This window comes from Salvelinus fontinalis, chromosome 3, assembly GCF_029448725.1.
Source record: "Salvelinus fontinalis isolate EN_2023a chromosome 3, ASM2944872v1, whole genome shotgun sequence".
Classification (NCBI taxonomy): Eukaryota; Metazoa; Chordata; class Actinopteri; order Salmoniformes; family Salmonidae; genus Salvelinus; species Salvelinus fontinalis.
The window spans coordinates 29,409,532-29,426,223 of NC_074667.1; the positions used below are offsets into that span (position 1 = coordinate 29,409,532).

General features: G+C 44.5%; 1 protein-coding gene across 1 annotated transcript in view; it reads right to left on the bottom strand.

Annotated features, from left to right (window-relative positions):
- The window catches only part of LOC129843373 (phosphatidylinositol 4-phosphate 3-kinase C2 domain-containing subunit beta-like), a 63,055-nt gene that overhangs the window by 42,664 nt on the left and 3,699 nt on the right, over window positions 1-16,692 (bottom strand). Inside the window, exons 2-5 of the mRNA XM_055912083.1 lie at window positions 4,596-5,535; window positions 4,209-4,309; window positions 3,635-3,795; window positions 1,507-1,627 (exon numbers count right to left, since the gene is read on the bottom strand). Coding sequence (XP_055768058.1) covers window positions 1,507-1,627; window positions 3,635-3,795; window positions 4,209-4,309; window positions 4,596-5,441 — 1,229 coding nt within the window. The 5' untranslated portion in view covers window positions 5,442-5,535. The remainder of the gene's footprint in view (window positions 1-1,506; window positions 1,628-3,634; window positions 3,796-4,208; window positions 4,310-4,595; window positions 5,536-16,692) is intronic.

Sequence of the window (16,692 nt, forward strand, 5' to 3'; positions counted from 1 at the left end):
TCGGCCCTCAGACATCAGCAGAGCTTGTTAAAAAATGGCCATAATTGAGGCCTTCAGTTATATGAGTGTGTATATCTGGACCACAAACCACACACACACTCCAGCTCTCTTCTCTCCCTCAGTTTACCCCCGACTCACTGCCCTGTTCTTCACACACACACACACACACACACACACACACACACACACACACACACACACACACACACACACACACACACACACACACACACACACACACACACACACACACACACACACACACACACACACACACACACACACACACACACACACATTTGTTTTACTATCCTTGTGGGGAGCAAACAATTGATTCACATTCAAAATCCGATTTCCTCTAACCCCTAACCCTAACCTTAAATCCTAACCCCAACCCTAAGCCTAACCCTGATTGTAACCCTAACCATAAACCTAACCCCTAAGCCTAATAGCCTTTTTCCTTGTGGGGACCGGCAAAATATCCCCACAATTTTCCTTTGTTTTACTAACCTTGTGAGGACGTCTGGTCCCCACAAGGATAGTAAAACCAAAAACACACACATACAGAAACACAAGGTTGAGACGTGCATACGGTACACACACAAAGACATATGGCTGAGAGTACGAGTGTATAGCCAAGGTCTACGCGATTTTTCCAAGGCAAGGCTCTTCTCAGTTTATCTGGGGGGAATTGCTCTGGCTCTCGGTCTTATAGAACAGCTGTTTCTGTATTCACATGCATGTGTGTGTGTGTGTGTGTGTGTGCGTACATGTGCTCTCTACCTCCCAGTCCCACCCTCTGGGCCCAACTAACATGGCTGGTGATGTGTTATGATTAGTTGGCTCTCCTCTACTCATTCCACCCTGTGCTTGGCCTGTTCCATGGAGTAGTGGGGGACAGGGGGGCACCATCGCTGCCGCAGCCCAGCCAGGGTGAGCTCTACTGGGCAGAGAGTTGGCAGACTGCCCCCTGGCACCCATCCACAATGGGGTGGGCATGGAGCCAGGAGAGAGAGGGGGATGGGCAGGGAAGAAGGGAAAGAGAGGGAAGGCGTGGGAGGAGAGAAAGAGGGGAAGCAGCATAGTGTAATGTTGCCAATGGAGTGTGGACTGACAGGGCATGTGTGGAGCTTATTCAGCAGTGAAGGAAATTAAAGGGACACGTCGGGATATTGGCAATCCTTTATCTACTTCCCCCAGAGACAGATGAACTCGTGGACACCACTTCGACGTCTCCGTGTTCAGTATGAAGGAAGTTAGAGGTAGTTTCATGGCGCCAATGCTAATAAAATTGGTATCCACGACTTCATCAGACTCTGGGGAAGTAGATAAATGGGCCTCATTGCCAAAATCCCGAAGTATCCCTTTAAAAACACTCAAAAGCCAAATCCCAGCCGCCTCTTCCAGTATTCACACATATTGTAGACAGATGGGCGAGAGGAGTGGAGATACAGAGAGAGGGAGAAGAAGTTGAGGAGAGAAAGGCACGAGAGAAGTGCTCCTTACTTCTCTAGGAACTCAGCTTGACCGCAGACTTTGAGCAGGTAGTGGTCGACATCGATGTGGTCCAGGTCCTCATTAGCATAACACAACGTCTGGTAGATCAACAGGTCCACTGTAGATGACCCTTAGAGAGAGATGTGGGGAACAAAACGTAAATGACAGTACATGACAGAAACAAAAACAGAGGAAGAGAGAGAGAGGGTGGATGGAAGAGTAAAGCGAGAGAGAGAGAGAATATATTTTTTTTTTTTGCAGAATTCTGCAAAAATATCCTCCGTGTACAACGTAGAACACCAAATAATGCATGCAGAGCAGAATTAGGCCGATACCCACTAATTATCAAAATCCAGAAAAGAGCCGTTAAATTCTACAACCACCTAAAAGGAAGTGATTCCCAAACCTTCCATAACAAAGCCATCACCTACAGAGAGATGAACCTGGAGAAGAGTCCCCTAAGCAAGCTGGTCCTAGGGCTCTGTTCACAAACACAAACACACCCCACAGAGCCCCAGGACAACAGCACAATTAGACCCAACCAAATCATGAGAAAACAAAAAGATAATTACTTGACACATTGGAAAGAATTAACAAAAAACAGAGCAAACTAGAATGCTATTTGGCTCTAAACAGAGAGTACACAGTGGCAGAATGACCACTGTGACTGACCCAAACTTAAGGAAAGCTTTGACTATGTACAGACTCAGTGAGCATAGCCTTGCTATTGAGAAAGGCCGCCGTAGGCAGACATGGCTCTCAAGAGAAGACAGGCTATGTGCACACTGCCCACAAAATGAGGTGGAAACTGAGCTGCACTTCCTAACCTCCTGCCCAATGTATGACCATATTAGAGAGACATATTTCCCTCAGATTACACAGATCCACAAAGAATTTGAAAACAAATCCAATTTTGATAAACTCCCATATCTACTGGGAGAAATTCCACAGTGTGCCATCACAGCAGCAAGATTTGTGACTTGTTGCCACCAGAAAAGGGCAACCAGTGAAGAACAAACACCATTGTAAATACAACCCATATTTATGCTTATTTATTTTAACTTGTTTTCTTTAACCATTTGTACATTGTTACAACACTGTATATATATAATATAACATTTGTAATGTCTTTATTGTTTTGAAACTTCTGTATGTGTAATGTTTACTGTTAATTTGTATTGTTTATTTCACTTTTGTATAATATCTACCTCACTTGCTTTGGCAATGTTAACACATGTTTCCCATGCCAATAAAGCCCCTTGAATTGAATTGAATTGAATTGAAATTGAATTGAGAGAGAGAGAGGTGAATGTGTGGGTGTGTGGGTTCTTTGATTCAACCTCTCTGGACTAAGTCAATGCACACCGACCCAACTATTCTATTGACAGGAAGAGTCACAGGGATAGATGTACTGGAAGAAATGATTCAGACTGACTGACTGCTGTGTTGTTGATTGCTGTAGTTGATCTTAAATTATCTTACAGAATGAATAAGAGGGAAACAACCACTTTGAGACAGAGAGACAAAGACAGACAGAGATGGGGATAGAAAGAAAGAGAGAATGTAGGGGGGGGGGGGGGTCTCTGACTCTGTTTACTTGGCCAGTTCGATCTCTCTGAGTGAGAGCAAACATACTCTCTTCCGCCATCATGAGTCATGAGCTGACCTTACTGTACCCACAGCGCATAGTCTCACACACCACTAAGGGAGACAGGGTGAGGTAGAGAGAGAAACAGAGAGAGAGAGAAAGATGGGCAGAAAGAGAGGAGACCTTCATAGCATGAACAGTGATGTTTCCAAAGCGGTCTCTCCTTCCCCTTCCCTTAAATCTCCCCCTCTTTCTCCCTTTCTCCCAGGCCCAAGAATGAGGCCAGAATAGACAGTTGGTTGGCTGGGATCCGGTCAGTGTAATTCCATTAAGGGAACTCCAACCACATGCTTTCCTTTATCCCTGATACTGGCCAAAACATTCCCACTGGAAAACCGCAGTGGCCTGGACAGGACTGAGTGAAGCAGACATGACATTCGCTGTGTGTATGAAAATAGGGGTGAGTGATCTCTGTGCTGATGAACCTGCGGGGTGTGTGAGTGTGTGTGTTTGCGAGTGAGTGAGTGGGTGGGAGTATGTGCATCTTACCGTCACAGGTGAAGGTGAGTGGTTCTCTGGCGTGGTCGCTGATGACCGTAACTTTGACGCTGACCCCTAACCCCTGTTGCAACTCTTCAGGCCCCACTGAAGGCGACCACACAAACCCAGAGTTCTTAGAGCGGTCGTTGCTTGGATACGCCGACCGCAAACTGAAAACAACACAACCACCACACAGGGATGGTTATTAAAAGGTAATAAATAGCTGACTGTGAATTAACCACAACACACAGTTATGGTTATAACTGCTTATAGTCAGCCTGACCACAATACAACCACAACAAAACCACAGCACACGAATGGTTCTAAACAGCCTGACTGAGGGCGAGAGGGTAAATTTGGGTCCAATCACAAATCAACCCCTAAACCCTACGCCCAATGCACTTGTAGATATTTGAGAGGATCTGACAGGTGTGAACAATATGCTAATAGCTCCATCTTGCCCTCTGATTGGCTAAGTGGAAGTTTCACCTTATAGTTTATACCAATCAAATCCTCTCAGATCTCCACAAGTGCATAGGGCCTTTGGCTTAGGGGTTGATTTGGGATTGGGCCGTACACTTACACGTCGAGCATGTGACAGAAGGCGGCCACCTCCTCATCTCTTTCCTCTGACACCTGGAAGAGCTCATAGCCGAAACCATTAAGCCTGGGGCCCAGAGACACCTGCCAATCACACACAGACACAGGAACGATCAGTCCCAGAACTGACTGTAACAGAGCATTCAGAGTCACGGAACAGAACACAGCTGGACTGCGTTGGAATAGACTGACTTGACTGGAGTAAGCTGGAGACAAGCCTAGACCTTTCAAGGATCGTTTATTTGTGTCTAGGTTCGACTATGGAAACACGGAATGAGGGTGTGAGGTAACACTAGATGTGAAATAATGCTGTGTCATGCATAGTGACGTAATGAATCTGTAGTGAGCCTGTCATAGGGTGAGTAGTTACCGGGTCGGCCGACACTCTGCGCTGGTTCTTGTTGCTCTTCTGGATAGGTACGTAAGTGCGGGGGGGCACCTGAGGGGGGAGGGTCTTACTCCGAGCCACCGGCTTCCCTGATTGGTCCCCATTGGCCCGCCTACCCCTTGGCGCCAGCCAATCGCCATTGAGCTTGGAGAGGGCGTCGTTGAGGCTCTCGTAGTTGAGCATCTCCCCTGACGACAGTTTGGGCTGGTCTACCTCAGGGGTGAACAGGTTGACATCCCGGGGCGCCACAGTGCGTCGGGAGGGCAGGAAGGGCTCAGTGGAGGGGGGTAGAGGGGTCCTTGGAGGTACAGCAGGAGGAGGGTCATCCGGAGGGGGGAAGCCTTTAAGCAGAGTCAGAGGAGAACCATAGCTAGACCCTGAGTGCCCATAGCTGGAGTTCAGGTAGTCCCCCTTCCCTGAACTCTCCAGGATATAGAGGGGCTCTTTGCTGTAGCTTCCCAGAGGAGGAGTGGCCCTGGCTGGGGAGGGACGTGGGGAGTGGGACCCCCCAGGCTGAAGGTGGTTGAGGAATGGGTCCGAACCAGACAGCCCTCTTAGCAAACTCCCTCCTGGAGGAAGAGGGCTGGGGCAGGGTGGGAGGGGGCGATCGATCTGGCTCTGGCCCTCCCTAGGGGGTAGCGTAGGTAACCTCCCAACCCCCTGGCTGCTGGTCCCCTCGCTCTCCCCACCCTTATCCTGTTTAAGTCTTGACAGGGCATCATACTCCATCTGTAGAGCTTCAGCCATTACCAACTCTCTCTGGCTCAGGCCCAGGGAATCCAGTCCCCAGGGGCCTTCACCGTCCTTCTGAGTCTGTGCTGCCGACATGGTCCTACAGGGGAAGCCACCACCAACAGAAGAGGAGGAGAAGGACACGGGTTCTAGGGCTTCCAGAGAAGAGACATGGGCCTCAGAATACGCTCTGTGGAGCGAGAGAGAGAGAGAGGTAATCAGAAAGAGTAAAAAAAGAGGAAGTAGTCAAAGTGAGACAGAGGGATGCATTTCGGTCCTGCCATTCAGACCACAGATGCCAAGTGCTCTCAGTTTCAGGTGTATTCTACAAAAACACAGCTGATTCTAGGGCTGGGAATTGCCAGTGATATGCGATATGTATTGTGATTCTTACGATTCTATGTGTATTGTGATTCTTACGATTCGATATGTATTGCGATTCTTACGATTCTATGTGTATTGTGATTCTTACGATTCTATATGTTTTGTGATTCTTACGATTCTATATGTATTGTGATTCTTACGATTCTATATGTATTGTGATTCTTACGATTCTATATGTATTGTGATTCTTACGATTCTATATGTATTGTGATTCTTACGATTCTATATGTATTGTGATTCTTACGATTCTATATGTATTGTGATTCTTACGATTCTATATGTATTGTGATTCGACACTGAGATGTTCTTGTAATTTGATGTTCCAAACATATTGCTCACGATGCACTAAGTGTTCAAAACATTATGAACATAATGCTCTTTCCATGACATAGACTGACCAGGTGAATCCAGGTGAAAGCTGTGATCCCTTATTGATGTCACCTGTTAAATCCACTTCAAATCAGTGTAGATGAAGGGGAGAAGACAGGTTAAAGAAGGATTTAAGCCTTGAGACAATTGAGACATTCAGAGGGTGAATGGGCAAGACAAAATATTTAAGTGCCTTTGACCGGGGTATGGTAGTAGGTGCCAGACGCACCGGTTTGAGCGTGTCAAGAACTGGAACGCTGCTGGGTTTTTGACGCTCAACAGTTTCCTGTGTGTATCAAGAATGGTCTACCACCAAAAGGACATCCAGCCAACTTGACACAACTGTGGGAAGCATTGGAGTCAACATGGGCCAGCATCCCTGTGGAACACTTACGACACCTTGTAGAGTCCACGACATATGGAGCCGGTTCTGTTTTGTACACCCGCAATTTGATGAATGCAAAAAGACATCTGATACAAAACACCTACGTTTATTGTAATGACACTCTGCGATTGTCATTAGGCCTACACTTGTATACTGAATTGATGCGTCCAAGCGTGCCTTGGTCTTGGCTACTCATCTCCGCGAGCGTCTCGGCCACTCATCTCCGCCTTGATAAAATGTAAGTGTTCTCCTCAAACCACAATGCAATTTGGAGCGAATACCACCCGGTTTCCAGTCAATTGAAGGATTTTTTGGTATGGTGCTGCCTATCTTGGCCAGGACGCTCTTGAAAAATAGATTTTAAATCTCAATGAGCCCTTCCTGGTTAAATAAAGGTTTAATAATAATAAATAAAAATTGCTAAATGTTAATGTGGCTGACATGCACTAATGTTAAATAATAGTTTAACAACCTTCAGTTTTTTGGACATGTTGTGTTAATTGTGATAGGCTCACGTTTTACCGGTATGCCGTACCCCCACTATTTATTTTGCCGGGACGCCGTACCGGAATGGCTTACTTTCACCCCTGTTATGATCAGTCATGGAAATCAAAGTGTTGAAAACACGTTGGTTCACCAATTAAAAAGAAGATGGTGAACAAGCTATAGGATGAAAAATATTGGCGTTTTGGTGCAGGTAGAGCCGACTAGGGCTAGCTAACGCTACTTAGCAAAACATGTATTTTTATTACAAATCGATACTTGGGAGTCAAAGTTTCTATATAATATCGTCCAAAATAATATTGCGATATACAGGGAGCAATCAAATCCGCGATGCGTAGAACGTGGCTGGAATCACGCAATTCAGACATTAAAACGGAATTCGGCAATATTCAAAAATGTATTGAATTAATTAGAAAAGGTGTTAATTATGACAAGGCACGAACAATATGCATTAGCGATTTGTATTTTCCTTCAACTTTCTGATGAGGCATCGGCGCGGGAATGCCTCTGTGCGCGCGTGCATGTTTGTCTACCACTTTGTGTAGCCGTTAGCAATGATGCTAATGATCGCCGTCTTCTGCTAGATGGAAAGGCCTCCCCAAAAACCTTCTCAATTAAATGTTAACTACAAAGTAGAGTACGTCAACCTGGCAGAATGATATAATTATTTGCATCGATCCAGCTGTGATTTGTTTAAGTCACTTCATTGTAAATAAAAATAGAATGTTTCTAACCACACTTCTTGTCACGTTCTGACCATAGTTCTTGTGTGTTTTAGTGTTGGTCAGGACGTGAGCTGGGTGGGCATTCTATGTTGTGTGTCTAGTTTGTCTGTTTCTATGTTTGGCCTAATATGGTTCTCAATCAGAGGCAGGTGTTTTGTGTTGTCTCTGATTGGGAATCATATATAGGTGGCTTGTTTTGTGTTGGGGATTGTGGGTGGTTGTCTGTTCTTCAGACGAAGAGGAGGAAGGCTGCCGTTACACTTCTATATTAATGTGAATGCTACCATGACTACGGATAATCCGGAATGAATCGTGACAATGATGAGTGAGGAAGTTAGACGCACAAATATTGTACCCCAAAAAATGCTAACCTCCCCTGTTATTGTAATGGTGAGAGGTTAGCATGTCTTTGGGGTACAATATTTGTGTGTCCAACTTTCTCACTCCAAAATGACACAACATTATTTACGATACATTTCCTACAAAATAATCTGAAACGCAATCAAAACAAACAGCAAATGCATCCAACAAATTTGTAGAGTCACAAGCTTGATGTAGATATTGCGTGCTATGAATATGGGACCAAATATTTCACTTTTTACTACACAAGTGAATTTGCCCTAATACTTTTGGTCCCCTAAAATGGGGCGGCTATTTGTTTGTCCCTTGATGGTGTGCACTTGAATTAAAATGGTATTTACACCCCCAAAAATAAAATTCCTAGATTTTTCCCAGACCTCAAAAGTGGTCTCCTGTTGTGGTGTAAAGCATTGTTGTGAACTTAAAACATCCATTTAAAAAAGTGTGATTGAAAGAAAAAAGAAAAACTGGGAAAAATCTGAAACCTGGAGAAACTAAAAACAGTGAAAACGGAATTTGGGAAAAAATGAAACAGATTTTATTCGGCCCTAGATATGTAACTGCATCATTGTTTACCCCATAACTAGCTGATTCCCCCTTTTCTTCACGTTTTCGTTATTTGGAGGACTGCATAAACTGCTTATTAACCACTATTTAAAGAACAAAAGGTCTTAAACAGGACAAGTCGCATGTAACAATTGACACATGGTTAACAAACTGTGAATAGATACTAATGTTTAGTAAAACAGACGTGGCTGGTTCAGACAGGAAACTGCAGCTCAGCAGTATCACAGCCCAGATTCCTGACCTCCCATGGACATGTTAAAACCATAATATGGCCTCACACACGCACACGCACACACAGCATGCATGCAAGCGCACAACATGCACATGTCCCACAGCACACACAAAAACAGAGAAAGTGCTCTGCAGACTCGCTCTAACTGTGTGAGGAAGAGAAGCTGGGGCAGCATTCTCTAACCCAGTTTGTTCACCAAACGGTCGTTTCTATTAAAACCAATAAAACAATGATGTTGACAGTAGGGGCACTTGTTTCAGCTGCCCTGCGTGCCGGGTAGGCGAAGTGTTCCCATTTTTAACCATGTCATGCGTCTGAAGGTACAAACTCCGCCTACCCGACGTGCCCGGAGAGATAAATCAAGTGCACCTATAGGCTACCGCTAGTCAATTGGATTGTTCATCATATCTACAGCTTTCTCATTAATACTGTGATTTCAAAACATCTAAAACCATGACTAGAGTAACTGTCAACGAATACAGAAAAGAGCTGCTGTTTTTACGAGTGAGTTAATGTTTAAGTTTTTATTCAGCATTGTGAACATGAAATGCAGTTCTCCACTCGTGCTGCAAACAGCACTGCGCCTTAAATGAAAGCGTAGCAAAGTGTATCGATAGGCTGGGGTTATTATTAGCGCTGTGTGTTATTTTTATATCAAGGAACATTTCACTTTCTCTGTTCATTAGGAGCAACAACATGAATTTGTGCATGAGGCAGAAATAATGCGGTGTGACTCGAGTGTCACCATCAGCTCGAAGACTCCGTCCCCTTTTTGGTCAGTCTTAGCATAGAGGGGGGAGAGCTGAGGGACTGTCAGACAGTGAGGCGGACCCTCTGATGCTCTCCCTTCGCTGAGACTTCAATTTATGCTCACTTAGCTGTGCCTCACAAGTAACACAACAAATGATGACCTATTACCAGTGTGATCCTATAACTCAAGTTCGTACTCGAAAATCGAATCAAACAATTCATGAGAGCCCATGAGCTCTTGTTGCGCAACATTTCAATAGGCTAGGCAATTGCTCAAGAAAACAGAGTGATGGCCTCTACTAAAAATAGAAGGATCAGCTTTCTATAGGCTATGCCTACTATATTTATTGATCAACTTTCCTAATATTAAGCACATTGCGTATATTTACAACAGGAGAATGGCCTAGCTGGCTGGCATAAAACTGAACCATGGGAAAAGCGTCCTCAATTCTCTATTTAAGTGCATAGATGACATGTATTTTTTCCGGCTGACCCTGTTTCGATACATGTGCATGATAATGGTCCATTCTAAATCAAAACAAATGTCACACATGTTATTTAGTATATGTAAAGACAATATTCAATTAAGAATAGTCTGATGGGTGACAATATATATTATATATTATCACATGTGAATGATGCCCAACATAAGAAACAATGCCTTTTTTGGGGACTTTTTAGAATCATAGTAACACTATTCATGTACAGTAGCATAACCCATGAGCCTATATGTTTTAATAAGGTTCGTATCACAACTAAAATGGCCAAAAACCTTCAGAAAATTAAGCACATTACAAGGGGTGTAGAGACTAACTGGCATACATAAACAGAGCGTGAGTTTCACGTTTGGGGAAGATAATTTTCACCATAAAAATGCACCTTTATAATAAAAGCATTACTTGCACAATTGCATTTGCGGTCACTTTTGATAATGGTGTTTTCCACTAATGGAACATTTGCGCATATAGCCTGTGCATTGCTGTGCTTATAATGTGAATAAATAGCCTAATAGTTTGTCAACATTTTAAGCTAAATGTTCTGCATACATAGAAAAATGTTTTTTGATGCTAGTGGTTGTATTAATCTGGGATCTATCGCATCCCACAACTGTCCCAGACTATGTTTGGAATATTTATTTCTCGCACAGAATAGGTCAACTTTTGTACTATGGGGGATAGTAGATTGACGTAGGCTAGTGCTTTTGCTGTGCGTTAGCAAACAATAAACAGTAGCCCTAACAAAAAGTAAATGTGGATAGTTCTTCCAATATCTTCAATATGCACCTTTGGAATTGGATAAGGACACGCACAGTTGCGTCCTCAATGTGTGTCTTCACTTGTAGCCTATGAGAAAGACCTGATCACATGATGGAGAGCGCAGTACTCAGGGAAAAGCGTACAACGGCCACAAAAGGCATGGATTTGTTGGGGGGGTGCATTACGGCCACACAAAGGGAATGACGCCGTTAAATTCTAGACATTATCAAGTGCTTGTCAAATTGTGAATGAGAGAGATAAAGTGTGTACAGCCTGCTCAAAATACAGAGCAGAGCTCATGCCTTTTAGGCAACTTTTTTCAAATCATCATTAGAGTCGCATCATGCAGCCTTACAACGTAGTCAATATCAAAACATATAGCCCAACGTTTTTAGAACATTTAAAGTTACATTAATAACTAAATGTAGCATATAGGAGTACCTATTTCCTTGTTAACCGCTCAACACAGAATATCCTCCCTCAAATCGTTTGGAGAAAATAACCTTTCTATTTTATTCAGCTTTGTTCAATTGTATTCTTCATACTATAAAATAAGACCAAGGAATTTTAAGCGAATCTTGTCTGCTAAATTAACTGGTGTAGCCTGCTGGAGGTCATTTTGCAGGGCTCTGGCAGTGCTCCTCCTGCTCAAAGGCGGAGGTAGCGGTCCTGCTGCTGGGTTGTTGCCCTCCTACGGCCTCCTCCACGTCTCCTGATGTACTGGCCTGTCTCCTGGTAGCGCCTCCATGCTCTGGACACTACGCTGACAGACACAGCAAACCTTTTTGCCACAGCTTGCATTGATGTGCCATCCTGGATGAGCTGCACTACCTGAGCAACTTGTGTGGGTTGTAGACTCCGTCTCATGCTACCACTAGAGTGAGAGCACCGCCAGCATTCAAAAGTGACCAAAACATCAGCCAGGAAGCATATGAACTGAGAAGTGGTCTGTGGTCACCACCTGCAGAATCACTCCTTTATTGGGGGTGTCTTGCTAATTGCCTATAATTTCCACATTTTGTCTATTCCATTTGCACAACAGCATGTGAAATTTATTGTCAATCAGTGTTGCTTCCTAAGTGAACAGTTTGATTTCACAGAAGTGTGATTGACTTGGAGTTACATTGTGTTGTTTAAGTGTTCCCTTTATTTTTTTGAGCAGTGTATATATATATTATACACAGTTCAAGTCGGAAGTTTACATACACTTAGGTTGGAGTCATTAAAACTAGTTTTTCAACCACTCCACAAATTTCTTGTTAACAAACTATAGTTTTGGCAAGTTGATTAGGACATCTACTTTGTGCATGACACATGTAATTTTTCCAACAATTGTTTACAGACAGATTATTTAACTTATAATTCACAATTCCAGTTGGTCAGAAGTTTACATACACTAAGTTGACTGTGCCTTTAAACAGCTTGGAAAATTCAAAAAAATTATGTCATGGCTTTAGAAGCTTCTGATAGGCTAATTGACATCATTTGAGTCAATTGGAGGTGTACCTGTGGATGTATTTCAAGGCCTACCTTCAAACTCAGTGCCTCTTTGCTTGGCATCATGGGAAAATCAAAAGAAATCAGCCAAGACCTCAAAATAAATTGTAGACCTCCACATGTCTGGTTCATCCTTGAGAGCAATTTCCAAACGCCTGAACGTACCACGTTTATCTGTACAAACAATAGTACGCAAGTATAAACACAATGGGACCACGCAGCCGTCATACCGCTCAGGAAGGAGACGCATTCTGTCTCCTAGAGATGAACTTACTTTGGTGCGAAAAGTGCAAATCAATCCTAGAAAAACAGCAAAGGACCTTGTGAAGATGCTGGAGGAAACAGGTACAAAAGTATCTATATCCACAGTAAAACGAGTCCTAAATTGACATAACTTGAAAGGCCGCTCAGCAAGCAAGAACCCACTGCTCCAAAACCACCATAAAAAAGACAGACTACGGTTTGCAACTACACATGGGGACAAAGATCGTACTATTTGGAGAAATGTCCACTGGTCTGATGAAACAAAAATAGAACTGTTTGGCCATAATGACCATCGTTATGTTTGTAGGAAAAAGGGTGGAGGCTTGCAAGCCAAGGTGGAGGTGGAGGCTTGCAAGCTAAAGAACATCATCCCAACCGTGAAGCACGGTGGTGGCAGCATCATGTTGTGGGGGTGCTTTTCTGCAGGAGGGACTGGTGCACTTCACAAAATAGATGGCATCATGAGGGAGGAAAATTATGTGGATATATTGAAGCAACATCTCAAGACATGAGTTAAGAAGTTAAAGCTTGGTCGCAAATGGGTCTTCCAAACGGACAATGACCCCAAGCATACTTCCAAATCTGTGGCAAAATGGCTTAAGGACAACAAAGTCAAGGTATTGGAGTGGCCATCACAATGCCCTGACCTGAATCCTATAGAAAATGTGTGGGCAGAACTGAAAAAGTGTGTCCGAGCCAGGAGGCCTATAAACCTGACTCAGTTACACCAGCTCTGTCAGGAGAAATGGGCCAAAATTCACCCAACTTATTTTGGGAAGCTTGTGGAAGGCTACCCGAAACGTTTGGCCCAAGTTAAACAATTTAAAGGCAATACTACCAAATAATAATTGAGTGTGTGTAAACTTCTGACCCACTGGGAATGTGATGAAAGAAATAAAAACTGAAATAAATCATTTTCTCTACTATTATTCTGACATTTCACATTCTTAAAATAAAGTGGTGATCCTAACTGACCTAAGAAAGGGAATTTTTACTAGGATTAAATGTCAGGAATTGTGAAAAACTGAATTTAAATGTATTTGGCTAAGGTGTATGTAAACTTCCGACTCCAACTGTTTATATATATTAGACTGCTCACCTAAAAAATTCTTGGTCGACCAACAGCCTATAAACCAAACAATCGACCAGTCAACTAAATGGGGTCAGCCCTGATATAGCTTCATACTTTCTTGTGTTCTTATTAAACATTTGATTGTGTGTTTTTGTTTTACCTAAAATTATTTTTAGTGCTACATTGATATTGATTACTGCATTGCTGGGTTTGGAGCATGCAAGAAAGGCATACTTGTGCACGTGGCATTAAAACATTAAACTTTCTCTCTGTGACAGAGGCCAGCACTGTGTGGGAAACACTCAGATGTCTGTCTGTTGGGTCTCAGCTATATGAGACAAAGGGCAGAGCTTTAATTCTGGTTTCCTCTGCCTCTGTTACGGCCTCACAGCAGAGGATGGAGGCACGCGACCTCTCCTGACCCTGGTTACCATGGAGACTAGGCCAGCCACTCCCACAGAGACCCAGAGTTTGACCTCCCGCCCAGAACACCCTCCTTCAGGAAGTTCTCAAAGGGTGTGTATGCATGAATGTGTGTGTGTGCGTGCGTGCATGTTGTGCGTGACGGAATCCTAAAGAAAGAGAGGGAAACCAGATAGAAAGAGAGAACGAGAAGGATCAGGGAGGGAGGCAGCTCCCTATCTGTTTAGTTGGAGCCTTGTGGTGCAGCTTGTGTTTCCTGGGGAATGGGAGGAAGATTATGACAAAAACCCTTCCCCAGCCAGACAGTCAAGACCAGGGCCCACGGAGAGAATATGCTAGCTCAGTTCAGAATACCTAACCTCTATGGGCCATTTGACAAGCAGATACTGCACAATACAGTGTGTTTCAACAAATGTGCATACACACAGAGAGAGAAAGAGAGGATACGGGGGAGGTATGGAGAAAACTATTCTGACTACAATACATTTCCAATATCCAGTCTATTAGCATGCAGCTTCCATTTCAACACTCCGCTCCATTCTAAGATTCTGGGTCGGTGGTGAGATGTGTCAGGAAAACATTTGAAAGATACACAGCGTGTACAAAATATTAGGAACACCTGCTCTTTCCATGACAGACTGACCAGGTGAATCCAGGTGAAAGCTGTGATCCCTTATTGATGCCACTTGTTAAATCCACTTCAATAAGCATAGATGAAGGGGAGGAAACAGGTTAAATTGAGACATGGATTGCGTATGTGTGCCATTCAGAGGGTAAACGGGCAAGACAAAATATTGAAGTGCCTTTGAACGGGGTATGGTAGTAGGTGCCAGGAACACTGGTTTGAGTGTGTCAAGAACTGCAGCTGCTGGGTTTTTCACACTCAATAGGTTTCTCTGTGTATCAAGAATGGTCCACCATCCAAAGAACATCCAGCCAACTTGACACGACCGTGGGAAGTATTGGAGTCAACGCTTTCGACACCTTGTAGATTCCATACTCTGACGAATTGAGGCTGCTCAGAGGGCAAAAGGGGGGGGGGGGGTGCAAGTCAATATTAGGAAGGTTTTCTTCATGTTTTGTACATTCAGTGTAGATCACCATTACTCTAATGAACGAGACCGCTAAGGTGTGAGTGTGTCCTTTAATAAATTAGCCAACCAAGATCCAGACGTGTATAGAAACACAGGCTCAGCTCCAGACCTCAGCAGATGGAGAGTCACACACACGCACGGCTTTGTTTTGGTGAAATTCCTGGACATTTTGGAGTGTAGAAATGTTTCACACACACACACACACGCCGAGTGGTCAGAAAGGACAGCTGTAATGGCTCTCCCTCCAAGAAGATATGATATGATTTTTCCACGAGACCACTTCAATCCATTCTTGATTATACTGTCCATTCATTGACTGTCCTTCAATCTCAGCAAGTGTCAGTCATTTGGGTCCCAGGGTGAGGAGACAGCAGGACCTGGCCTGTAGAACGGGGGGGGGAGCAGACCAGAGTGGGATCAATGTGGAGATGGATCCTCTATACAGGGGGCAGACTGCATGGCCTGTAGACCGGGGGGGGGGCAGACCAGAGTGGGATCAATGAGAGGGTGGGGGTGGAGAAGGATCCTCTATACAGGGGGCAGACTGCATGGCCTGTAGCCCGGGGGGGGGAGCAGACCAGAGTGGGATCAACGAGAGGGTGGGGGTGGAGATGGATCCTCTATACAGGGGGCAGACTGCATGGCCTGTAGCCCGGAGGGGGGGGGCAACCCAGAGTGGGGCTGAGGAGATGGGACGGAAGGGGTGGAGATGGAGGTGGGCCACATTGTTTGGAGAGGGAAGAAGAGGGGGTGGTTAGGGAAAGGGAGACCAAGGCCAGATCCAACCCCCTGGAATCTGTCCCCATAGGGATGTAATCCCATTCAATTCGAGGGGGGGTGTCCCAGATTGGAAGAACAAAGGACGCGTGTGTCACGTGAGGAGGGTCAGACAGACACGTTCACACGGCTTGGCAGGCCAGAGACAAAGGGGCTGCTGTCATCGCCACATGGCCCCCACCCCTCCCCCCAGCAACCCACACACGGACACCGTAACGCACAAACTAGGCTGCTGTGTGCCACCATAGTTGCAACCTTTTCTGCTGCTGCCAGCTGATGCCATGCAGGACTGGTCCAGAGTTGTGACGCTGCAATGATCCATCACACTTTTACCAGCACCACACCTCCCTGCTCCTCCTCTCCCACCAGAATGAATCTCATGGCAGCGCTCTCGCTCTATCCGATGCACATACACACCCACAGATGTGACTGTGTGCCTCTGCATGTATCCATACAGTGGATTGGATACAGTCAACGTCAATACGAACTCATTCAGGCAGAGAATTAGTCCGCACGTCTCTCCACACTGTATTCAGGTCCACTGTAGGAGGAGTTAGTGTGCTGATCGAAACCATGGCAACACTTCACATTGATTGGTCAGCATTAGTCCAGGCAGGGTAACGACTATTACTGTAGCCTATCGGTTTCTCCAAACATATAAAACAATAGGAGAGACAAGTAGTAGTTT